This window comes from Callorhinchus milii, unplaced genomic scaffold (assembly GCF_018977255.1).
Source record: "Callorhinchus milii isolate IMCB2004 unplaced genomic scaffold, IMCB_Cmil_1.0 Scaffold8, whole genome shotgun sequence".
Taxonomy (NCBI): Eukaryota; Metazoa; Chordata; class Chondrichthyes; order Chimaeriformes; family Callorhinchidae; genus Callorhinchus; species Callorhinchus milii.
In genome coordinates, this window is record NW_024704749.1 from 20,352,802 (window position 1) to 20,378,610 (window position 25,809).

The 25,809-nt window shown below is 44.7% G+C and overlaps 1 protein-coding gene across 3 annotated transcripts in view; it reads right to left on the bottom strand.

Moving 5' to 3' along the window:
* Positions 1-6: 6 nt before the first annotated feature.
* The window catches only part of fubp3 (far upstream element (FUSE) binding protein 3), a 58,052-nt gene continuing 32,249 nt past the window's right edge, over positions 7-25,809 (bottom strand). The window contains exons 9-18 of one of the 3 annotated variants that reach the window (XM_007902781.2): positions 25,690-25,788; positions 24,616-24,718; positions 21,137-21,237; positions 20,075-20,219; positions 9,983-10,146; positions 9,044-9,117; positions 8,429-8,508; positions 7,304-7,372; positions 3,095-3,234; positions 7-1,722 (exon numbers count right to left, since the gene is read on the bottom strand). In XM_007902781.2, the coding sequence (XP_007900972.1) occupies positions 1,714-1,722; positions 3,095-3,234; positions 7,304-7,372; positions 8,429-8,508; positions 9,044-9,117; positions 9,983-10,146; positions 20,075-20,219; positions 21,137-21,237; positions 24,616-24,718; positions 25,690-25,788 (984 nt within the window). In that variant the 3' untranslated portion in view covers positions 7-1,713. The remainder of the gene's footprint in view (positions 1,723-3,094; positions 3,235-7,303; positions 7,373-8,428; positions 8,509-9,043; positions 9,118-9,982; positions 10,147-20,074; positions 20,220-21,136; positions 21,238-24,615; positions 24,719-25,689; positions 25,789-25,809) is intronic. The other 2 variants (XM_007902782.2, XM_007902783.2) reach the window with 2 other exon arrangements.

Consider the following 25,809-nt stretch of genomic DNA (forward strand, 5'->3'; position numbering starts at 1 on the left):
GATGTTGTGGACATTTTATTATAGAGTGTAAAATGCAAGTGTCAGTAAAATAAAAGGGATACATCTTTTGAACATGCTGCACAGAGCTATTTACCAGTCGCACTTTCCAAAGTTAGACATCTCGAGCATTAATAGAAAAAAATCAGTACAATTTTAAACGGAATGTCCAGTAAACTCCAGGTCATTAAAAACAGAACCAAAGCTCCTGGTTTATCTACACTGTTAACTGTACAAAGTCAAATACTACAAGTTAAACAGCAGGAACTTAATAACATCCCTTTTTTAATCAACGTAATTTTTTTGTTTGACATACGTAATTAATACTAAATTCATTCACTTGCTAACATAATCATACATATTAGATCACACCACGTAAGAATAATTAAAAAATAGTCATTAGCAGGTTTCCTGGAGACTTTATGCAGTCCGTACTTTAGAGGTGTATACCAAACACAACCAACCTTTTTTATACTAAAAAATAAAACCTGTACTTTCAGTTTTTTTGTCTCATCTTTTTCAGGTAATTACAGACAGGTGCAATCTAATTGCAGAATACAGAACCAGAAGGTGGACAGTCACGTCATCAGCACTTCAGCGAACCCCCCCGATCCTCGCCTCTTACAGGGGAGGAGCGAGGGGAAGAGCGAGAGGGAGAAAGGAGGGGCGGAGGGAGGAGAACGGGAGTTAGGAGAGGGTGGGGGAGCGAGTGCGAGGAGCGAGGAGCAAAGGGAGGACGGGAGGGGGAGTGAGTCAGGCCAGGCTCTCGTGGGAATGGCAATTCTCTGCCGTTTTGTCCATGTTACAGACGAGTGCTCATTCTGACTGATTCATTAGTTACAAAATGTGCCAAAGATTTTCCTGTAATACATTTTTAAGCTTCGATTTTGACAATCACTGACATAAAACATGCACTTTGGAGAAAAAATATTAAATATTTATTCACAGTTCTCATTTTTACTCCTAACAAAAAAAAGTTTACTCCATTGTGCTCCTCACTGCCTGACTGGCAGCCCCTGGTCACAAAGCAGAACTAACGACAGGCTGGTATAAAAATGTACCAGCCCCCAGTATTGTATCTGGTGCTGAGCAGCACAGAGCTCCTGCACTTCACAACAATGAGGTGCTTGTGTCCACACACACGCGCACGCACACACACACACACACACACACATTAGGTATATCTGTATTTCATGGCCATTAGTACCTTTCGGTCAGTACTGAACTAACCAGCAGCCCCACCCCAGTGTTCCCGTGATGCCAGTCTGGACTGAACCCTGAGGTGACACAAGCACCAGTATTCCTGCCGTCTGCACTGGGACGTACGTACTTTACACTCAAGAAAGAAGCTTCACATCGCCAGCTTCAGTTCTGCCCGGCAGTGCTGCCCATGTGGGGTGGGGGGAGAATTAAAAGAATGTTTTTGTTTTAAAAACGAACGAGTCACCATTCGCACTCTAGCCTGTCCTGACTGCATTGTCGCTCAATGTCCCCTCTCCCCAGTGTTCAGTCCTCAACTGCCGCACTCCCCTCAAGTTCACTATTACTCCATTAATGGTAAATCTAGAAAGTTATGGTAATAAGTATTTTTCTCTTCTAGTGTTCAGAAACAAAAGTATAAGTTTTTTTCTTCAAGGCGTCACAAATCTTGTCGACCTTTTGCTAAAAAAGGCTTCAAACCCACAATGATTCAAATATCTTCAAGAGGACATCAAATTATTGATCCTATGGGGTGGGGGGGGGAAAAAAAGAGAAAATACACATATCAGAAAACATCTGGTCAGTAAGGACAGAGAGAAAGTCAGTGATCAATACAAAAACAGAAGGCAGCCATTCAGCACATTGTGTTGGTGCCCTGGCGCTCGCTATTCTGAACTCCTTTGCCGGCACCTCCCTCCCTATCTATGCAACCCGCTCCCACCCACTCCCCCCACCTTCCTACCCCCCAACCCCAGCCACCGTGCCACTCACCTCCGGAAACCCTCCCTCAATCCCCGGCCTCGCTTCCTCTTCAAAATCATACCGGAGCATGTTCCTCTCCAACAACAACTTGTATTTATATAGAGCCCTTCACCCGGGGTAGCGTTCCGGAGCACTTCAGCCTCATCCTGGGGACTTTACTCTATGCTCAACACGTCCCCTCTCTCCCCGGCTCGGCATCAAACTACAACATTATTCAGCTCTCCGAGAAGCTACCTCGCGTGAAAGGTGCAACATAAAAACAAGTCCAGGACAAGCTCTTGCCTCATTACGTCTGTGCTGGTGCTCGCTCCCCCATTGGAGGTTTCTTTTGCCATTTCTCTAAACTCCCAATTTGTTGGCAAGTTCAGAGTCATGTGGAAAGATGGAGGTATTTGCTCCTGCCGTGACTCCTGCCGTTGGGAGCATGTTGCCAAGTTTGCCCCCGGGGCCCAGTTCTGTGCGTGTAGAGGTTAGACACGAAGTCCCTGCAGACTGACTCCTGCCTGTTTGCCAACAGCAGCCATTCACAGCCATCATAGCCCTTACATGCGATATAGTGCCTTACGCCATCAAAACCTCTCACAGGATTGTGAAGTGTAGTGACTATTGTATAGGGGAACGTGGCAGCAGTGTGATGATGACAGCCACAAAGTGAGTGACGATCTTATCTGGAGGAAAGCTGGCCTGGCCCTGATGATGAACAGGAAGGTTGGTTCATTTAAATTGCTTCCCCAGTTTAGAGATGCTGAAGCTAACTATTCCTCCTACCCGCTTCCTGTCCTCATGTCCCTGACACCCTCTCAACACCCACCTCTGTACAGGTTGCTTGTCCTGTACTCTGCTTACCTAGCAGCAAGTAGGAAACTAGTTGTTAGTTGATTGGCAGATCGTTTTCCAGGGGATGATAATCCCTCCCCCCCAAAAAATGTGGTCACTCAATCCACGACTGTTTGTGGGACACTGCTGTGCGCAATTGGCTGCCGTGTTTCACCCACAAAATACACAGTCAATTCCCTTTGCAGGATATTCTGTGAAGCGCTTTGAGACGCCTCAACGATGTGATAAGGCGCTATATCAAATTCAAGGATCATTATTATTATTATTACTACTACTCTGTGGGTGATGAGGTGCGTACCTGATGCCCAGGGGCCTGCCCTTGCTGCGTGGCCTGTCCATAATAGGCTGCTTGCTGTCGATAATACTCTGCCCACGCGGCACTGTAGTCTGGCTGTGAGCTCTGCTGCGGATTCCCGGGGGCAGTGCCTGTAGCTTGGGCTGAGAACAAGAAGGTCAACATCAGAACAAACCTCACTCATACAAGGCAGCAGAGATTGGCCAAGTTGTCCACATGCAGTGATGGGACCTGCTTTTGCTATTTCTCTAAACTCCCAATTTGTTGATAAGTTCAAAGTCATGTGGAAAGATGGAGATATCTAACCCGGTAGCACACAACCATGGCTGCCGTGGGGCCGAAAACTGATCTCACTTTGCTTTGCCATTTTTCTCCTTTCTTCTCCTTTTTCCCTATTCCCAGCCATCAGTGATCAGAGGTAGGACTGAGTAACAGCCTATGACCTGCAGCTTGTCCCCCGGGTATAGTGGGTGGGGGTTGGAGTGGAAGGAGATACAATCTCAGCTGAGCCAAGTCCTTGCCCTGACCAACATACAGGCACGTGCAACTCATCATGGACATCTATATAACATCTGTAACTCCTGGTTACCTTCCCTGACTCGAGATCGGTAATGATAAATAATAATAATGATAATAAACCTTGCATTTGATATAGAGTCTTACCAGGTTGTTAAGACGTCTCAAAGCACTTCACAGGATATACTGTAAAGTGGAATGACTGTATTTTGTGGGTGAACGTGGCAACCGATCTGTGCACAGCCATGTCCCGCAAACAGCCATGGAGTGAGTGACCAATTTTATTTGGGGAATTGTCGGTCAGGCCACCGGGAGAAACCTAATTGATAATTATTATGGATAAACAGCCTGAGCAATGCTGGGAACGTGAGAAATTACAGAGCAGAGAGCAATGTTTAGGCAGATGCAATCAACAGGTGTGCGTGCCAGCGACATTTCAGCTCGGCATTGAATTCAGCACAGAGGGGCGCAGACAAATCCCAGATTTTCTCCTCGCTCCTTCGGTGATGGCAGCAACTAATGTGGGAATGAGGGCGCAGACATCCTCACAGTGCTGGCCAGTGGAGGGAGCCTGTACTCATCCACAGCCACACATCTAGCAAAACATCAGGCGACAAATAATCCTTGCAGTTAGCTATCAGGACTCAGAACACTGGTGTCTTTTCATCACCCTGAGGACAACTATAGTGTTCATCTCCCCCCACTCCCCACCCACACAAAAAAAGGTGTTTGACAAATAAGCACAAATCCTGAACCCCTGTCACATAAACACAAAGAACATTCTATTTCAAATCAGAATTGCAGTAAGTGTAATATCAAAGGGAAATATTTTTCAGGAAGTGTCTGGTCTATTCGAAAAAAAAACACATCATAAAGCACCTCATCCGTCACTGGTAACAACTCAACAAATTTGTCTATAAATATCTAGAAAAACAACCTTCACACAGGACAATAATTATTCTGTGAGACATTGATGCATAAGGCAAATGACAAATCTTAAAGTTGTTCCATTTTACACTGATCACACCTCGGCAACATTTCCCCGCATAAACACAACACTGTTGACACCGCCTTGCACTGCCAAATTAAGATTGGAGTGCCTGGGCTTTTAACTAGCTAATAATAATATAATAATCCTTGCACTTGATATAGCACCTGTCTCAAAGAGCTTCACAGAATATACTGTAAAGTGAATTACTGCATATTTTGAGGGTGAAATTGTTGGCCAAGACACCAGGAGAAACCTAATGGATAATTGTGTTGGATAAACAGCATCAGCAATGCTAACGAGCTAAGTAACTATTCAGGGAAAAATCTATAACATTAAGTATCATCCTTTATATGATTCATTGCTATTTTTCAGAAATTTTCACCTCCCAGATGGCAAATAATAGTTTTGGGCAAATGGCAAATAAAAAAAAATCTTAAGAGATTGATTGGATTGTTTTGTCGAGCTCTTGATATCCAAATTACTTTGACTGGATCACAACAATTCCATCTTTTATTGCTGAAGTTGCTTTGATCCTGCACGTGTTCACACAACGGGGCTCTTGAGGGAAGATGGTCTGGCTCTGGCCTGGGGCAGACCCAGGTCGCCTTAAATCAGAGCCAGACACAATATCAGCAGCCAGGAGATGGCACAAGTCAGCAGCAGGCAGGAGAGCCCAGCAGCAAACCATCTACATCAATAGTTTAGGAATCCCTTCCTTGCCTTTTGAAGCATCTTTGACCCTGAAGAGCCCTTTTGTCCTTCACGCAGGCTGCAAATGGCATTAAAGAGGCGGGGGAAGGGAGATTTTAGACATAAAAGGCTGTAGCTGGACACAAGGAAAATGGACATTGAGAGCTTGACCACAGACATAGGACAAGAGCCTTAAATAGGGAGGTCAGGACTAACTACAGGTTACACCTGCTAAGCCAACAAAGGCTCTCATGTCTTTTTTATATAAAAACAAAGACCTAATATACAACAAGCTACCAATGACTGCAGTGCTCAGTAAATTGATTTAAGTTTATTTCTGGAACACAGACAGTGAGAGCTAGCTCAATGCTGGCTTTCACATTATATTTTATCAATCGTAGAAATTCATACAGTTTCTGAAAGATACAATCTCATGCCTCCAGCAGAACCAGACCAGGCTCACTTACACCGAATGGGCCAGATACATCTCACGAAAAGCAAAGCCTGTTTTCACAGTAGCAAGGAATTATTAGAAAGTTAGCTCAAATCCCATCACCCATTTATGGACCAGTTATTATTGGACTATACCTGGGACAAGACTGAAGGACAATAATACAATACTGGATTCTATATTGATTCACTGTCTCATAGAACAGTGTGTGCAGTTTGGGTCCACTTTATAACAAGGATACGAGAGTAAAGGAGAAGAGCACCTTAGGTGCACAAGGATGTTACCAGAGATAAAAAGATAAGGCTATGAGGAGAGACTAAGAAGTTTAGGACTTTTCCCACTAAGAAGTTTGTTCAACATAATGTTTAAGGTAAAGGCACTGTCCTGCATCATGTCCTTGCTTCCAGCCTACCCACCCTCACTCTCTGAAACTTCATCCTGGAGTCCTTGAGACTCATCCCTTCCCTTATCTACTTCAAGGACTTTCTTTGACCGCGCCTTCGGTCATCCTTACCCTCCCCCACCCCCAGCTCAGGTACAAATCATGGCTTGTCCAGTGCCTTGGGTCGTCCTCCTGATACGAAAGGTGTTATATAAATGTCAATTCGTCTTCTGTTGTTGTTGAAACGATTTGAGAGGATGATTTATGAAAAACTCTCTATGTTGGTCACGGTTTTGTGGACAACAGGCTGTGAATTCCAGATATTCAGGGAATAACAGGAGGGGTAAGTTCTCCCAGAGGCTTGTCAGAGGGAGCAATGATTTGCTGGGGGGTGGGAGGGAAGGCTTTTAGAGCAGAGTTGATGGGGGCATTTAAAAGAGAAATAGACAGGCAGCTGCAGAGGGGCCAGGGACAGAGCAGGGAGCTGGGAATGGGCTGCATGGTAAACACCAACACAAAGTAGTGAACTCAATGGCCTCCTGCTGTTTGGTCAATTTCTACGGTTTTGTGGTGAAATTAGAAACATCCAAAAAAGGTCAACGAATGACAGTGTAATCCACCTGCTGATAGGTACACAATACAGCTTGAAGCAAAAAGCCAATGAACAAAACTGGCCAGAATGGGTGATGAGGGCAAAACAGTCAGGACTGGTACCTCTGGTGTCCAATAATAATAATAATCCTTGCATTGGATACAGCGCCTTATCAAGTGTTCGAGACGTCTCAAAGCGCTTCACAGAATATATTGTAAAGTGAATTGACTATGTTTTGTGGACGAAACGTCCAAGCATTCTTTCCTCAGGAAGTTCTCTCTACTTCCCTTCCCACCTCATCTAGAAACCAGCGACAATTCATTGCTCAGCTTTCCATAACACAATCAACTTTCTCATACGCACCAGGGGACCTAGCATAAGTCAGCACTTGGGAAGTCAGCAGAGACTGAAACCATTATACCCTGAAATAAAGGGCGCAATACTGCGGCTTAAGGCAACTGAAACACTTCCTAACACTGCCGTGGAACAATGTACACAAGGAAATCCCAAGCAACAGAAATAATAAATGTTCACATGTGTAGCCAAAGCAACCCAAGAAGTCAAGCTCAAGCCTCGCTTCTAGTACCTACCAAGTTTCTTGTAATAATCTTCCCAGGCTTTGGAGTAATCCATCTGACCTGCATGTCCACCATTCTGGTCTGTGGGAAGGTTAAAGAAAATGACAAGTTTCACAGACTGTTATATAAGGTGTCAAATATTAAAACTGCAGAACATGATATTTATTATTTCTGTTGCTTGGGGTTACTCAGCTACTCGATAGTATTGTTAATCACTGCAGTGCTTTGTACTATGTATCACATAGTCTAGGCTGACACTCCAGTGCAATACTGTATGTCGGAGATGTTGTCCTCCAGATGAAGATGTTAAGCCAAGGACCCCGACCGCCTGTCCAGGTGGACGGTAAAGATCCCACGGCACTATTCAAAAATAGAAAGGAGTTTCTCTCTCTCCCGGTGTCCTGGCCGATAATCCCCTAAAATAAAATTGGTCACTCGTTCCATGGTTGTTTGCGGGATGCTGCTGTGCACAAATTGGATACCGAGTTCATCCACAAAATACACAATGATTGTTCTTTTTAGTATGTCCTGTGAAGCGTCTCTTTGACCCTTCACAGGAAGCGTGTCTCAACAACTTGATAAGGTGCCATATTAAATAGAAGGATGATCATATGATTCCACTATAATGGACATTCACATATGGGGGAAAATGATACATTACTCTTCAAAATACTTCCTAAAGAATGCAATTATGTCACCTGAAAAACACTAGCAGCTCAATACATCTTACCTGAACTCTGGCTATTTGCGTTGAAGCAGTTTAGTTTAAGCGTGATCATTCAAAAACATTTGCAACTAAAGTAGATATGAATGAAAGGACTGTAGTAGATTAGGATTGGACTGTGACAGTGACAGCATGTACCATCCTGTTCTCTTGCCTCTCTCCCTCACCCACACCTCTCTGTGCCGTGCGATCAGAGGAATCTGGGGGCAATGGACTCACGAGGAGATGGGACCAAACTAAGAAGTTCTGAATAAGTATTGGACTGGACTGAGAAAAACAAGTAAATGCTGAGAAACATCTTGTTGTCACTGGATGTAAGCAGGGGACATCTGGGGGTGAGGAATATGCACTCGGTGATGCTACCCGGGGTGCAGGACGCTATCTAAATGCAAGTAGTTGTTGTAGTAACTCACTCGGGTCCTGCTGTCCTTGCTGCTGCCACGGCTGGTATGTACTTCCCCAACCCTGCGTCATGAAGGCTTGCGGTGGGCCACTACAATGAAAAACAAAGTTAAGTTGATCACAAAGTACATTTCAGCATCGCCATCACTCAACCACAAATAGATTTCCACATGTAACTGCGACAGGATCCATTTTTGCCACGGCTTTTACTCAAATCAAAGGGGGTGGAGCCGGATACTGGGGGGGGGGGGGGGGGGGGGCAGATGCCCAGGGGGAGTAGCCAGCCATGGTGGGGAGAAGCCAGGCACCAGGGGTGTGCGAAGGGCGTGGAGGAGCCTGGGTAGAGCTGGGCACAAGAAAGGGGTGGAGCCTGGATATGGACTAATAATAATCCCTCCAAAACAATAATAAATTGGTCATTTTCAATTCACGACTGTTTGTGGGGACGCTGCTGTGCGCAATTGGCTGCCGCGTTTCGCCCACAAATGTACGGTCAATTCAGTTTACAGTTTATTCTGTGAAGCGCTTTGAGATGTCGAGAAGACGTGAAAAGCGCTTTATCAAATGCAAGGATTATTATTATTATTTATTAAACATAAATCGTGAGCAATTATTAGGCCTCTTACTTTTGGTGGTGTCCAGGTGGTCCTTGGCTATAAGGACTTGCATTAAATCCTCCAGGTCCGCTCGGTCCGGGGCCCTAAACCAGTAACAACAGAAGGAGTAATGAGCTGGTTATGTTTTCACACTTTTCCCTCAATTTGATCAACAATGGGATTAATTCATTTTATTCTGCTCTTTGCTACTAATTATTTTGTAGCAACGATTATGTATCAGTGTTTCAATGTACACTCTGTGGATCTCCTTCTCCTCTTCCTCCAGGTTTAGATCATAAAAATGCCCCTGGCAAAGCTTAGTGTTGACTTTGGGTCAGCTTTAAGAAGCAAGGAAAATGGACCAGGATACATTAGTAAGCAAGTCTTTCCTAGCTGAGTTTCAGGCCATACACACACAACTCTTGTCGGGAAGATTATTTAAACTAAAAATATGAACATGCATTTTCTTGGGAGAAAAACAATTGAATGAGAATATTCCTGCCTATCTGAAGATTGACAGATGGTTCCATTGGGTTACTTAATTCCAGGGGAGATTTCATTTCATTGGCCCATTTTTGGTGAAGTGAACAAGTGAACAATGACTTTGTCCCAAACACTACTTCAATGGTCAAATACCTTTGAACTCTGTTGGATAAAGTGCACAAATGATCCCCATGCAGTTTGAGGACCACTGACATGGGAAAGCAGTGGAGAAGCAGTGTTTTGGAAGATTCACTACCGAGGAGTGAAGAGGAGTACCTTCACAGGGCTCCTGTGTGCCAGCTGAATTGGCTAGAACAGGCCGCACAGGAAACTATATCTCCCCTTGATAGAGAATGCAACTGATCCATCTTTAATCTCAAATCCACACTTGTTGCTGTGGGCTCCGGGACATTACCCGCCTGGAGGGCTATATAAATGTAAGTTGTTGTTGCGAACACCACCAACAGACAGTGAAAAGCTACTCACCCCGTTGATTTTTTCTTCTATTAACTGCCTAGCATGCTCGATCTGTTGTAGAGCTCCGCGGATGATGAATACTCGGATGTTAGGGTCAGAGGTTTGAGGTGGGTTTCTCTGCAGTTCCACATGTGCTCCCGTCTGCTGGTTTATGCTTTTTATAGTATCTCCACCTGAGAAACAAGACAACCGTCAGTCAGGTCACAGCAGTCAACACCTTCCACAATAGCTGATCCCGTTACGTGTGCCTGGTAACCTCACAGTGATATAAGGCTCCTCAAACCACGGGTATAGGACAAAGTAACATACTAGTCACCAGTCCACTAGATGGAAACCAGACATGGTTGCATCACTTCAGTGGCTCAATTGGAAGCACTCTCGTGTGTGGAGTCTGTGGGTTTTGAGCCTCGTCCCGGTTCAGAATTCAGGACGATTCTCAAATGCAGCGCCGATTGTCGGAGATGCTGCCCTTCTGCTAAGCTGTTAAACCAAGGTTGCAGTGTGCATTACAGATCCCATGGTTACTTCAAAGAGCAGGGATTTTTCTGTCATGCTGCCCAAGATTCCTCCTCAATTAAAAAACGTTTATTCCCTTCACTGCATTTGTGAAGTTCAACGGGGAAAATACCAACACTCAAGTCCCTACCCTTCAAAGTAGCTCTGTGTTGAAGTGCTTTAACACCATAAAATGCTATATTAAATGCAAGTTTTTTTTATACCTAACACAGGCACCTGCTAGAGGTTGGTCGTGAGCAACAAGCAAAGAATGCAAGGAATTAGATTGCAACATTACACACTGGTGTTGCAACAGCCATGTAACTGAAGATGGTGCCCTGTCTGTCTTATTCCTATGGTTACAAAGTCAAAACCTTATTCACGAATACTAGTTAAAGCACTGGAGCAAGAGTTTAAGATAAATTCTTGGATTACACTGATATTACCAAACCTCCCAGTAAACTGGAAAGAGAAAGAAATGCATTTAACTTTCCAAAGTAGAATTAACCCCAAATCGATTACATTTTTCATCCCTCACTTCCTGCTCTAATCAGTACCAAGGGGCATAAAATCAGGATTATCACAAAATTAGGAGGTTAGAAGAGATTCTCACCCGGAAGGTCATGAGAACATAAAATTGTTTACCTCGAGTGAGCTTGCGAGGTTGAGACCAGAACATTTAAAAGGAAATTGAATAGACATTGAATGAGGAACACTTTTAAGGTTACACTGAAGAAGCAGGGAATTTGGACGAGGGTAAACAGCTCCATTGGATTAGGGAGCACCAATTTTGGCACAGTTCTCTCCTTTTCTTCACAGAAGGTTGTGAAGATGTGGAAGCTCTGTCCCAGAAAGCTGTACGGGGGGAATCACCAGGGATTAAAAGAGACACAACAGGGTCCCACAAACAGTGGCGGATTGAATGACCAAACTATTATTTTTTTTTGAAGGGACTACTTCCCTGGAAAAGTGATCCGCCAATAGACTAACAACCGGGTTCCCACTTACTGTTAGGTAAACAGAGGCTTGTGGAGTAAGAAAACTTGCCTAACATTTCACCCTGCCTGGGAATTAAACCCACATCCTCTCGTTTACGAGGCGAGTGCTCTAACCAATACACAACAGGACTCCACAAATTAAAGATTAAAAGATCTGACAAGATCTAAACCTGGTGGAATAGGATCGATGGACTGAATGGCCTCCTCCTATTCCTATGTTCCTATCTTCTTGCTCCCACTTGGTGTCATCAACCGCAGGCATGTGGTCCACTTCCATATGTACACGGATGACCTCGACTGCATTTCTGCCTCTACTCCAGGACGACTGCTGTTCTGCCAGATAACCTGTCAAACATCAAGTCCTGGAAAGGTGTAACCTTCTCCAATTCAACACTGACAAAGCTTCCGCCAGCATCTCCCCATCTCAGGCACTCACTGTACCAATCTCCCCGACGCTCACTACAACTCACAGTAGTTTGTTCAGCCCTCAGCTCTCCTACAACCTTTCATCTGGACTCCGTTCTCCTACAGGACATCACCTGTCTCTTCCTCTTGAAGCTTAACGCAGCAAACTGCCCTTGTCTATTCCTGTGTCCCCTCCAGATTGGACTTCTCCAATGCCCTGTGCTTGCCCGGCTCCACCCTCCACAAGCTCAGATCATCCCGAACTCCATAAGCCCATTATCCCACCCTCATCCCTTCTCCATTGGATAGACTAAGATTCTCAATCTTACCTCTAAATGCCTCTATGGCCTTGCCCATACCTCACTCATCTCCTGTCACCCCATTCTTGTGGTTCTGTCAACTCTGGCCTGCTTCATGCCCTCCGCTCACTATGTGAGCAAGTTTTCAACAACAATAACTTGTATTTATATAGCGACCTTTCCAATACAATTTTACATTAATATAGCACTTTTTATGTCAGGAGGATGTGCCAAGGTGGTGGACAGTATAAGAGGGCACCCGAGCTGGAGTGGGGGCCAAATCGGGGAGGGGAAACAGGGTGGAGGAGGTTGGCATGGTCACTATGTCAAAGTGGAGAGGTCCAGGAGGCAGAGAACTGGTCTCAGAGTGATGGAGAGAGAGAGAAAGGATGTCATTTGTAACTTGTTAGTCAGTAAAAGACTCTACCCTCTCGAACACTTTGGAAATCACTCTGCCTCACATACCCTGCTTTCAAAATTGGTTTAAAGATCTCTCTCTTTGACTGCACGCCCACCTCTCCCCAGCCTGTGTAAAGCCTCTTTGTGACACTCTTCCTACACGAAAGGTGTTGTCCGAGTACAAATTGTAGTTGAGCCGAACAGCTTCCTCAGCTGCACATAGGAGAATGGTTAATTTCTACGAGTCCCAGAAACAAAACTTTTAATTTTTACGAAAAAAGCTTTTGAAAGGTCAGGGCAAGCAAATAAAAGATTAATTTTCATGTTAAATTCACAAAGATCTTTAAGCACAATTCTCCCCTACATCAGTGATTGAGGAAAGTGCCCTTTTAATTACAGCCCTTTGTGCTGTTTGCAGACAGCAGGGACAGTACCTGTTAAACATATGGAAGCCTAGCAGTTTAAAAAAAACTCTGCTACTCCCCTACAAAATCAATTAAAGCGTGGCCTTCTTGGTTGTAGCCAATTTACGCCTTCTCTACAGAGCTCTATTCACTGAACAATCTGGGCTCAAAGGCTTTTCAAATCCACACGCTGATTAAAATCTAATGTTTATGTCCTAACATCAATTACTTGCTCATTTCTGTGTGCTCGATCTGACTGCTCCCCTCACTCTGTGCCCTCCCTCCCCCCGCGTGGGTCTAAAGGGCTGCCCTTGCTGGTTAATGCACCCACCAGGGAGAAGGGGGGAAGGCAGGTCACTCACAAGGCGCTTGGTGACCAGCCACAGACACTTTCAACAGTCGGTCTATTCTTCTGCCTGACAGGGGTGCAATGTGAAACCGACTGCAATGGTACTTGATGAAAATTGTAAAGCAATTAATCAAACCACTAAAAAGACAGCGGTGACAGTGCCCAGCACTACAGAATTATCCATCAANTTTTTTTATCATGGTAATACGGTGTAGAGGAGCAAGATTTATCTTCCAGCTCCTGCCTTCATCAACACAGAAGGCACTTGACGTTTCTATTGCCACCTCGTCTTTCAGAATTCTTTCAGCTGGTCAGGCCCGCTGAAAAGGCAATGCCGGACATCAACTTTAGAGAGTGGGAGATAGAGTGATCCTGAAAAGACCATGAGCCATTGCCGTGCTGTCACATTCAATTGCATTCCCTTAACAGAAGGGGGAAAAAAATGCCCGACTCCCATTTGAGCTAAAGAAAGGGGGGGGATTCACACAGGATCATGAACCCAAACCTCAGCCACCGACAATCAATGTCACATTAGCTTCAGCGCATTGCAACTCACGTGAAGCTGTGAATGTGCACAATGCAGCACTGGGTTTTCAAAGCGTGTGTTCCTTCACCCATCCCTGTTCTCACAACCACAATATAGTCAAATGAACTGGTCTCTTTTGTTTGCAGGATTTGGGGGGGGAGGGGAGGGGGGACAGCACGCAATTTTGGGTAATCTCAGTCACGTTTCTTCTTAAAAACAGCCCCATTCAGTCATCAGTAGTTTAGTTAAAGCAGGTCAAGGGTTGTGTCAGAAATTTAAGCCACTTCATTATTCTCTTCATGAAAATGTTAAGGAGTCCTAAGGAGTTTAACTGTCCAGAAACAGAGACTTAAGAGCAGAGTTTTGATGAAGGAAAAGTAGGTCTTTTACAACCCTAAAAGCCACCTGTTCTCAACCTCCTTGTGCTTTATTTTATAATAATGTTCACACTGTGGGAGTTTAAGTTATTAGCATTTCACAAGCTTCACATCAGTAACTGTTTGACATTTAATGTACAATAAGTAATAAGTTGACCAGTTGAGAGTACAAAAAGCATCCAAATTAAGTTTAGAAAAATAAGTAGCTGTCGAAGTGAATCAGCATAACCTTTGGGAGAAAAGGTTTGGATTCACAGAGTGGGAATGTTCTGGGCACACAATCTTCCCAAGCTCACTGGCAGCCTTTCTAGTTACTCGTTCATCGCCCTTCTACAGCTACATACAGTTTACAGGATGCTCTATACCAGACTACTAGCTCATGGATAAGGTGACTTCTCTATCTCCACTTCCCAACAAAGACACAGAACTTGCATTAGATTGATAATAATAATCCTTACATTGGGTAAGACGCCTTATCATGTTTTTGAGACGTCTCAAAATGCTTCACAGAATATACTGTAAAGTGAATATACTGTAAATTGAGATTCCCTTCTCTTTCCAAATTGTGCCCGAGGATTTTTAACACCCAGCTGAATAGGCAGACAGGACCTCGGTTTAACTTCTCAACCAAAGGATGGCACCTCCAACAATGCAGCGCTCTCTCAGGACTGCAAAGAAGTGCCAGCCTAAACCACCAGCTCAAAATCCCAATCTAAGCCTGGAAACCACCATCTTCTGACTTGGAGGTGAGAGTGCTACCAACTGAACGAGACTAATAGCGCTACCTTTAAGGCAGTGGAGGAGCAGGCAGATTAAGATAAAGGTTTTTTAGTGTCTGAGGCTACCCTGCATGAAGGGCCCTATATAAAAGCAAGTTGTTATTAAAAGTTGGGAGTGCAAGGTAATAGAGGACAAATGGAGTTGTTTTTCATTATGTTGCACTCCTACCTTTCAACAGCAAGTAATATATATAGGGACACTAAATATATACTCTACATTATATAGAGACATTGAATACTAAAGGTAAGGTAATTTAGTACAAGACATGTGTGTGTGTATGTATATATATTTATATGCTTGCATTTGATATGGCGCCTTATGTTGTTGAGACGTCTCAAAGCCCTTCACAGAATATATCGTAAAGTGAATTGACTGTATGTTTTGTGGGCGAAACCTACCAGTCATTTGCGCACAGCGGTGTCCCACAAACAGTTGTGGATTGAGTGACCAAATTATTAATAGTTTTTTTTAAAAAAAAGGAATTATTAATCCTGAAAAACAATCCGCCAATTGACTAACTACTTATTGCTAGGTAAAGAGAGGGGTGTGGAGTAAGGAAACTTGCCCAACAATCGTATTGAAATCGATCCTTTCAATAAGGACTCAGGTGATGGGTGGTGGGATGTTTAAGGACAACAACTGAATACGTGGTTCACCATTAGGCAAATCCTCTCTGGTGGTCACCAATGATTTATGCCCACCGCAATGTGGGGAGGGATCACAGAGCCACTTAATTGGAAATAAACCTGCATTTCCTCTTCGACCATGCCATCGGCCAGCCCCCTTCCCCTCCCCTTTCCCGTCCTGACCCTAGCTCGGGTCTGAAATGCTGTACTGTCCAGCGCCTTGGGAAGTCCTCCCGACGAGAAAGGCGCTATACAAATGTAATCTTGTTGTTGTTTTCAATTCAAATGCCATCCTCACCGGTCTCCCCAGATCCACAAAATCCAGCTGATTCAAAATTCCTCTGCCCAACTACTCACCCATAATAAACTCTGGGCCCCCATCACACCAGTTCTAGCCAGGCTCCACTGGCTCCCTATCATTGAATGGATTGATTTCAAGATTCTCCTCTTCAAATCCCTTCATGCCCTGGCACTTACTTACCGCTCCGATCTGCTTATTCCCCAACCCACTACTTGCAGCCTCCGCTTGACCTGGAGAAATGCAGCAGCCACTTGCACACAGCATTGCCCACAAATAGTCGTGGATTAAATGACTACATTTCTTTTCTTATTTTTGAAGGGATTATTATCCCTGGAAAAGCGATCCGCCAATCGACTAACAACCGGGTTCCTACTTACTGCTAGGTAAACAGAGGGATGTGGAGTAAGGAAACTTGCCCAATGTTTCGCCCTGCCGGGAATCAAACCCAGTCCTCTCGCTTGCGAGGCGAGTGCTCTGGATAATCAGGAATGAAGTGAGTTTTGGGGAGACTACCATGGCAGCTAATGTCTCTCCTCCCCCTTCAGTTGGGAGCTGCCATTCAACAGCTGCTGAGCACCATCAGCCTGAAGCACCATCTCACTCCTCACGGCTTTATTTCCCTGCTCTCAGACCGGCTGCCCTGGGATCAGGACCTACCGCTGTTAAAATGGTTATTCTCCAAGTCACCTGCTGCATGCCAGTCAGAACAGCATCAGAAACATTCCTGGTCAATATTGGAGAGCAGGGAAAGCCTCTGGCCAACAATAACTTTTGACAAGACTTTTTCTTTAAAAAAAACTCTGCACAGGGTTAGCAACAGGAGTCTTACACTGGAATATCTTAACCACTGCCCCTGTGTGCCAGACACCCAACATATGTGGTTGATGCAGGAAACATTTTACACCAGTGATTGTAAATAAACAACACACACAAGTCTGTTGGTTCCATTCTACAATGCCTGGAGAGTATAAACCGGTGATGCAGGGGGACACAGGTATAAACCTTCTCCAAATTCCTCCGACACCTTAAGATTACGCACTGATAAACGCAACAGGCAAAGGCCAGAAATAAAATGTCTGACTATTGACCTGGGAACTGGCTGCAGCATCCTTCAGAAATAGCAAGTGATCAGCTCAGGGTATATTGAGGAGGGGAGGGAGAGGGTAGATTAACCCACCACAAAGTATTGACATTAAACACGAATAACAAATTACAGCACAGGATGAACAGGATGAAAGATATCCTGTTTTACTATACAGACAGGAGAGTGCTTTTACACTCGATAGCTTAAACGTGCTACATAGACAGGGCATAACGACCAAAAACCACCAAAGCAAATGCTTCACAATCAATCCTTTCACCAACCATTTGTAATCAAGGCCCTCTCTGAGCTGCCCGTGGCTCTGACAGAGTTCTCCAAACACTGCTTTTGCTGGTTAAGCTTTTTTTCATATTCGTATCCACTTCATTCACAAAACGTGGCCCCCAGTTGTGAAATGTCATCTTTTTAAGAGAGAAAATAAAGACAGCAACGGGAACTGAAATAAATCAATGCCAACTGGTCTGACTCAAATCACAAACTGGCAAAAAAAAGGGCATGCACCACACAGATATATACTCTACCCACTTACAGGTCCCACTGTACACACTGTATGATACATAGTGGACCTATCAAGTGCCTTACCCGCGGTGAACCCAGCGATGCAGTTTATGTATCATTTGTGCACTACTGCAAACATCAATGACTGTAACTATAGCAGGTGTGGGTTGGTGGGGGCATGTGAGAGAGGCCAGCCCGGGGGAGTGGGGTGGAGGTGGAATCCTAATGGCCACATTCACTTTGCAGATGTAACTTGTTTATACATCTGACAAACATACTCTACAAGTGTGAAAGATGGAACCGAACAGTTTTAATTAGAAGAGTTTCCATTTTTAAAAACATTATGATCCTCGTTATTCCATAACTCATTAGAATCTACCCAATCTTTCCCGGTCAGTCAGCCTGCAGACGTGTCTTCCTTTCCTGCACATGCAATCAAACAAAAGCAGGTCAGACAGAGAAATTCCACAACTCCAGTCTAGTTTAGAAAGATTTAGAATCACAAGAAACATTCCTATCCTGCACATTTCAACAAAAACTCCAAAACTCCAGTTCAGGTGAAGCCATCCCTGTCCATTCCACACTTCATCTCAGTCTCACTACAGCCATTAAACCTCACACTAACTATTTATACAAATCTGAAGTCTAGTGTACAGTACCAGGCCCTAGCTTTTAAACCATTCTACTCCTGAAATGATTCAGCCATTAAAAAAAATCCTCTATTAAATAAAATCCACAGCACACACAAAAATACCCTCTTAACTACTCACTCCCCACTAGCGCCCCCATTTCCAAGCACATGGCCTCAGACAGTCACGCATGGCAGCTTCCCAGATGCCAGCAATACTTCCTGCCCATGGACAAAATGCAGGAAATGAAGTTACTGGCAGCCTTTTTTTTTAAGAGGAAATGGAATCTGCCAATCTCCCTGTTCACTCTGCAGAACACAAGACGTGATGTCAATCAGCAGTGAAACACAGTGCGAGAGAGAAGAATGCAATGGACAACAACAACTTACATTTATATAGCACACATCATGTTGGGAGGATGTCCCAAGGCCCTGGACAATGAGGGGTTTGCACCCGAGCTGCGGGTTGGGATCAGAGAGGGGTAGAGGGCAGTGGGGGCGAAGGAGGGAAGATGTGACCGAAGGCGCAGTCGAAAAGGAAGGTCTTAAGACGGGGCTTGAAGGAGGCAAGGAAGCGGGCAAGGCGGAGGGGCTCCAGGATGGAGTTCCAGAGGGTGGCTGCAGAAAGGCTGAAGTTGTGACCACCGATAGTGGAGCAGGCAGGGCAGGGTACATGGAGCAGGCCAGTGGGTAGAGATACTGGCAGAGGCAGGCAATGTTGCAGAGGTGGGGGAAGGCAGAACAGATAATGGCAGGCAATTGTGAGTGAGTGAGCGAGCGAGATAGGGAGAACAACAACAACAAATTGCATTTACACAGCGCCTTTCACATCGGGAGGACATCCCAAGACAATCAGGGGAGGGGCCCTGGGATGGAGTTCCAGACGGTAGGTGCAGAAATACCTGACCTCCGATTGTGGAATGGGCAGGTTGGGGGATGTGGAGCAGGTCAGTAGCCATCACCCCCCACCCCACTCGAGCGGAGAGAGAATTTACAATAGACAAAGAGGGATACACTCAGAGAAAGACGAATGAAAGAAACAAACAGCTTAAGAGAGACCGAGAGAATAACCCAAATGAGACTGGCATGGAGGGAAATGGAGACAGGAAGAGAGCATGTGAACGCATGTGTGAAAGAAACACATTCACAAAGTAGTTAATCAAACTGCCAAGAGCTCTCTCCTACAAACCTTTTCCCCCAGGTAAGCCCTCCTCCCTGTTATCTGTACTGGGATAGGGCAATGTATGAAAGAACACTGCAAACAAAACAACCCCCCCCCATCCCCACACAATATACATGACGAGCTGGTCACATATACATAGGTCACATGATAACCCACCCCTTCTCAGAACGAAGCCTGATTCCCACCACTCCTGTAAGTATCACCAATACAGGAACCCGGGCCACTTACAATAGTCATTCAAGCAATTTTACTCTGGATCCTGCTTGCATCACTTTGAAAATTGTTCCACTCTTACCATGCTTCAGTGGTGCATACAACAGCTCAGAAAGCACTCCACATTGGCAAATCTTGCCAAGCATCAAGTCAAATTAAAGGCAGAAATGCCACTGAATCAGAGAATCTTACAACACAGAAGGAGTCCATTCGACCCATCATACCTGAGCCAGCTCTTTGAAAGAGCTCATCAACTAGTCCCACTCCCCCGCTCTTACCCCAAAGCCCTGCAAATTTGTCCTTTTCAAATACATATCCATATGTCAATAGGGATTTTCCGATACAACAACCAAACAACAATTATCAATCATGCCCCAGAACAAAGCATGTCCCGTAAAATCTCTACACATCTGCCGCGGTCTACGATTGTTCTTCTATTGTAACAGTGCTGTGGAATCCCTAGTTAAGCAGCTGCTCACAGCTCTTCATTCTCACAACAGCAGTCTCAGGTGGCTTACCTCTTCCGATAACCAAGCCGCATTTATCAGCAGGGATCGTATACGTAATCTCCTGCATTCCGCCTGGGGGTCCCATATTCCACTCATTACGTCCCCTACCCCGTCCTCTTCCTGGACCGCCAAAGCCAGATTGACCGTCTCTTTCCTGCAATGAGGAACACACTTTATTACAATTTGCCTCCTCCCATCTCCACACCAAAACCACTTGACAGAGTAAGAGGGTGCTGAGATGACCAGCGCGGTATTTTGTCTGGATTAACAGGATTTTGTCCAAATTAAGCGTCATGTTTAACACAGGTAAGAATACAAATGAATCAGGGCCGAGCCTTTTGTCCGATTTACCTGGTGTCTGGGGTAACCAGTGTCTGGCTAAAGTGGCTTCCACTGTATTATAAATAATAATCATAGCTGACGATACATAAGACATTGAACATTGGCCATCAGATAAAACAAACCTACAGATGTCTTATCCTGTGCATTGCTCAGCTATACAGAGCTACCTGATCACTAGTCAGTCAGTGTTGGGGAAGACAAAATAACCAATCTGATCAATGTGTAAACATCAGGTGAGGAGTGATCAAAATATCTTGTTCACCCTCACAATCGAGGTTCACATTTGGGTAAGGTAAGGGGGAGGGGGGGGGAAATGGAGAAACGACAACAACATGCATTTGTAGAGCGCTCTTCACACGAAGCGCTTAACTAGTGCCAGTGAACCATAGATTTAGAAGAACCGAGAGGAGAAAATCAGCTCTAACCTAGAGCATGACAGTGACAGCGGTCATCAGTGTGTAGAATACACATAGTAGTTCACCATCTAATGGCAGGAAACCAGTACTGCAATATCAATTTACTTCACAGGTCCTCGGTAGTTCACAAAAGTTGAGCGAGGAAATGGAAGAGCAGCAGCACCCAATGTGCTAATATCCTCACAATATGGGAAAAGAGAGTTAAGAAGAAAAAAATGACTAAAAGTAAAGCTCATGTCGAACCGCACTCATTATCTCAACTTCACGTTTCTCATTAGTATGCTTTTTTAAAATATAATGTAGACGCCCTCACCTGAGCAGTGTGAATAAGTTCATTAATCATATGAGCAGCATGTTGACACCTGTCTGGCGGTCCCATCACCTGAGCAATTCTATCTGGCATAACACCATCATCTGGAAGAAGAAACAAACAGTGTTGCTGGGGTGTGCAATGTGAATCGACAGCAACAACAACAACTTGTATTTATGCAGCGCCCTTCATGAAGGCTAGCTTCCTGGAGAGCTTGACGGCTTATTGAAGGCAGAGGAGGAGAGAAGCCCCGACATTAACTAATACAATCAGGGGATCGGGATCCAGCATCTCTGCCCCCACGCCCTGGAACTCTATCCTGCAATCCCTCCACCTCACTTCCTCTCTTGCCTCCTTCAAGTCCCGTCCAAAGACCTTCCTCTTCGACCGTGCCTTCGGTCACCCATCCACCTCCACCGCTCCTGACCCCAACGCCCAGCTCAGGTCCGAAAACCTCTGACTGTCCAGCTCCCTGGGATGTCTTTCCGGTGTGAAGGGCGCTATACAAGTGTCATTTGTTGTTGTTATTCTGAGAACTGGAAACCAGGAGCTCAGTCTGTGAGCGGCTACTCATGTGGCAGTCAAGCCGGTAAATTGCACTGACAGCAACTTATCAAAATCTCTGTTATTCACGAACTACCACAATGGTTTTGAATCTCACAAACAGTAAGAGGCTTATTGTCAGCATGTTCAGCAGGCTGATTTGAATGAGACAACCTGTTATTTTTGCTGTTCGATTAATCAAACTCAGCCATAAATACCTCACCACTGCACGACCTTATAATAATGTTTTCTCAGGTACACTCTCTCCTTTTATTGAACATTGACGACTAATATCCTCCATGTTTTCCAGTCTATACAGAGAAGCGGATATAAGTCCCTGCTGTTAAACTTGTCCTATCTAAATTCCTCTTGATCTGCCTTTTTATAATAATAATCCTTGCATTTGATATAGCGCTTTTCACGTCTTCTAGATGTCTCAAAGCGCTTCACAGAATATTCTGTAAAGTGAATTGACTGTATATTTGTGGGCGAAACCCACAAATATATAAGGCCTTGTATAAGGTCTTGGTGAGACCACACCTAGAATATTGTGTGCAGTTTTGGTCTCCTTATTCAAGAAAGGATATGCTCGCCTTAGAGAGGGTACAGCGTAGATTCACTATGTTGGTTCCTGGGATGAGGGGGTTGACCTATGAGGATAGGTTGAGTAAACTAGGCCTATATTCTCTAGAATATAGAAGAATTAGAGGTGATATTATAAAAATCTATAAGATTCTTAAATGTCTTGACAGAATAGGTGTTGTGAGACTGTTTCCCCTGGTTGGAGAATCTAAAACTAGGGGTCATATTCTCAAGATTAAGGTTTCAGCCTTTTCGAACTGAGTTGAGGAAACATTTCTTCACTCAGAGGGTAGTGAATTTGTGGAACTCTCTACCCCAGAAGGCTGTGGGTGCTCAGTCACTGAACATATTAAAGACCGAGGGTGATAGATTTCTAAAGTGTAGAAGGATATGGGGATAGAGCAGGTAAATGGAATTTGGTTAGAAGATCAGCCACGATCTTATTAAATGGCGGGGCAGGCTCGAGGGGCCGAATGGCCTATTCCTGCTTCTACGTCTTATGGTCTTTATCTAGTCTCAGGCTGGCTCAGTTGCAGCACTCTCCTCTCATGGTTGTGGGTCCAAGCCCCACGTCCGGCTTTGAAGTCAAAGTCCAGGGTGGTCCAATCTTTTTGGCTGCCGAGGGCCAGATGGGTTCCCTTCCAGGAACATAACAGTTAAACAGCACCTGTTTCACAATAGGACATCTCAAAGCGCTCGACACTACCAGCTGGGCCACTGAGCTGGGGTTGGGAGCCGAGGGAGGTGGGATGGGGAGGGGAAAATTTAGGTCTTGATGTGCCTTCAAAGAAGGGGGGAGGGAGCGAGTCAGAGGGTCTCCAGGAATGAAGCTCCAGATAGTGAGGGGCAAAATGCCGTTGGTGGTGTGGCAGATGGGGTGGGAACATGAAGCAAGAGGTGTTTGCTAGTTAAAGGGAACAGCTGGATACGGCCCGCGGGTCGCCTGTTGGACCACCCTGGTCTAGGCTGACACGCCAAAGCAGTGCGGGTTGCTGGCTGCCTTGTTAGACGTGCCGTTCTTTGGATGAGATGTTAAAACACGGTGTCCTGGCCAACAACACCCCAAATAAAACCGATTGTTCACATCATGCTTGTTTGTGGCACTTTGATATGCGCAAATGGGCTGTGGCGTTTAACTACAGAGAATGCAGAATGACCGTTGTAAGTTATTCCCAAAGTAAACATTTAAAACAAACCATTAATATACATTTTAAACATTGTATTTGATACAGCATCTCATACATCTCAATGCAGATAACAGTTATTCTAAAGCATGGTAATTTGTTACATACACCAACGCAGCAGTTAATCTGTGGCAGTAATGTTCACTAAACAACAAGCAGAAAAATTACTGAATTTATTTTAATAATAATCCTTGCATTTGATATAGCGCCTTATCACATCTTCTAGAATATGCTGTAAAGTGAATTGACTGTATATTTTAGTGGGTGAAATACGTGAGAAACCTAGGAAACCAGGAATAGGAGGCCATTCAGCCTATCGAGCCTGTTCCACCAATTTATGCTGTTTGTACTTCTTTGCTCTATACATTCTATCTCTCATGTTAGCCCAGCCCTCATTAGCACTCAAATTACTTTCTGTGACTGGTGTGCACACATCTCTGGACCTCTTTGTACCTCGCCCCACCTGACAGCCTCTGAAATGTAGCTAATGAACGATCCTGATTACTTCACTCTCCATTAGCTGTCAGTTTCCCACATGGGTCCGACTCTACACCACAGGCCTGTCAGCCTTTGGACTGCGTCACTCCCAGTTGGTAAGGCTGATATTTCTGGAGAAATCAAAGTTGAAATGATGACTACTCATTAATTAAAGGGAAATGGAGGCTTAGGTTGACTGTTTTGAGTTGAAACTATTTGGGCAAGTTCTTTAAATCAGTGTTGTGGCAGGCATTTTAATCCTACGCTCAGGTTTAATCCTGCACAAGGATTTCTTTAAAATTAATGTTCCATTAAAATCAGAAATCTATTCTGATAGGAGGAGCTTGGAGGTGAAAGAGCATTCAGTAATTTTAGCGACATTGTGTCAGCCAGGCTCAGCTGGTGGTGCTCTTGCCTCTGAGTCAGAAGGTTATGATGTAAGGATTATTATGATGATGATATTTCACTCCCTTCCTGCCGAGTGGGTAACGTCACCACAGTCGTGTGGGCCTTTATTGAGAGCTTCTGGCTTCAGCATCCAGACAAACTGAAATAATGCTGCAGAGGCTCAGCTGAATCATGGCTGAGCTCTGGAGGAAAATGGAAAGCTGGGGAGAATATTTAAGCATGCAATCAAAAATGTAGGCATATCAGCATCTAAAAAGTCATGAATCAAATCCCATCACAAATCCTTACCTGGTTTAAATTGAATCCTTACACCGGCATCATTCTGAATCTTTTTGATCATTTCACCATTTCTTCCTATTACAATACCAACAGCAAACCTAGGTACAGCCACCTGAGAGCAAAGGGACAGGGTTAGAATCCCACCCATACGACTAACTGCTAAGTTTCAGGTCAGTTAAATGGTCATCGGTCGACTGCAGCCTGATAACAGCTTTACGTGTGAAAGTGAGGGTGTTGAAATCAATCCTTTCAATGAGGACTCAGGTGATGGGTGGTGGGATGTTTAAGAACAACAACTAAATACTTGGTACACTATTAGGCAAATCCTCTCTGGTGGTCACCAGATGATTTGTGCCCACCGCAATGTGGGGAGGGATCATAGAGCCACTTAATTGGAAATAAACCTACTTTTCAATTCAAATACCATCCTCGCACATCTCCCCAGCTCCATCATCCACAAAATCCAGCTGATCCAAAACTCTGCTGCCCACCTCCTCACCCATTCTAAATTCTGGACCCTCATCACACCAGTGCTAGCCAGGCTCCACTAGCTGCCTATCGAACAGATCGATTTCAAGATTTTCGTCTTTAAATCAATTCATGGCCTGGCATCTCCCTATGTCTCCGACCTCCTTACTCTCCACCCCACTACCCGCTGCCTCCGCTCAACTGGGCGAAACACGGGAGCCAATTGCACACAGCATTGTCCCACAAACAGTCGTGGATTAAGTGACCATATTTTTTCCCTTTTTTTTTGAAGGGATTATTATCCCCGGAAGTGATCCACCAATCGACTAACAACTGGGTTCCTACTTACTCCTAGGTAAACAGAGGCGTGTGGAGTAAGGAAACATGCCCAAGGTTTCGCCCTGCCCGGGAATCAAACCCAGGTCCTCTCGCTTGCGAGGCGAGTACTCTAACCACTAAGCTACAGGACTCCAATCAGGTTGCCAGCATGAAAGGTCAGATTGCTGCCACAGCTGCTTTAATGTGTGTGAAAGTAGTTTTGAAATGGAGTGAAACCATGCAAAATAAATCACTCAAACCACAAACACCAGCCTAAAGACACAAATGTGTACTTACATCTACACTATTGCCTCCCATTCTGGAACCAAATTCATTCCGCCTGAAATCACCCTGATCTTTATCTCTGATTATTTCCAAGACCATCTCTTTCGCTAGCTGGAGGAGGGAATGGAAGAA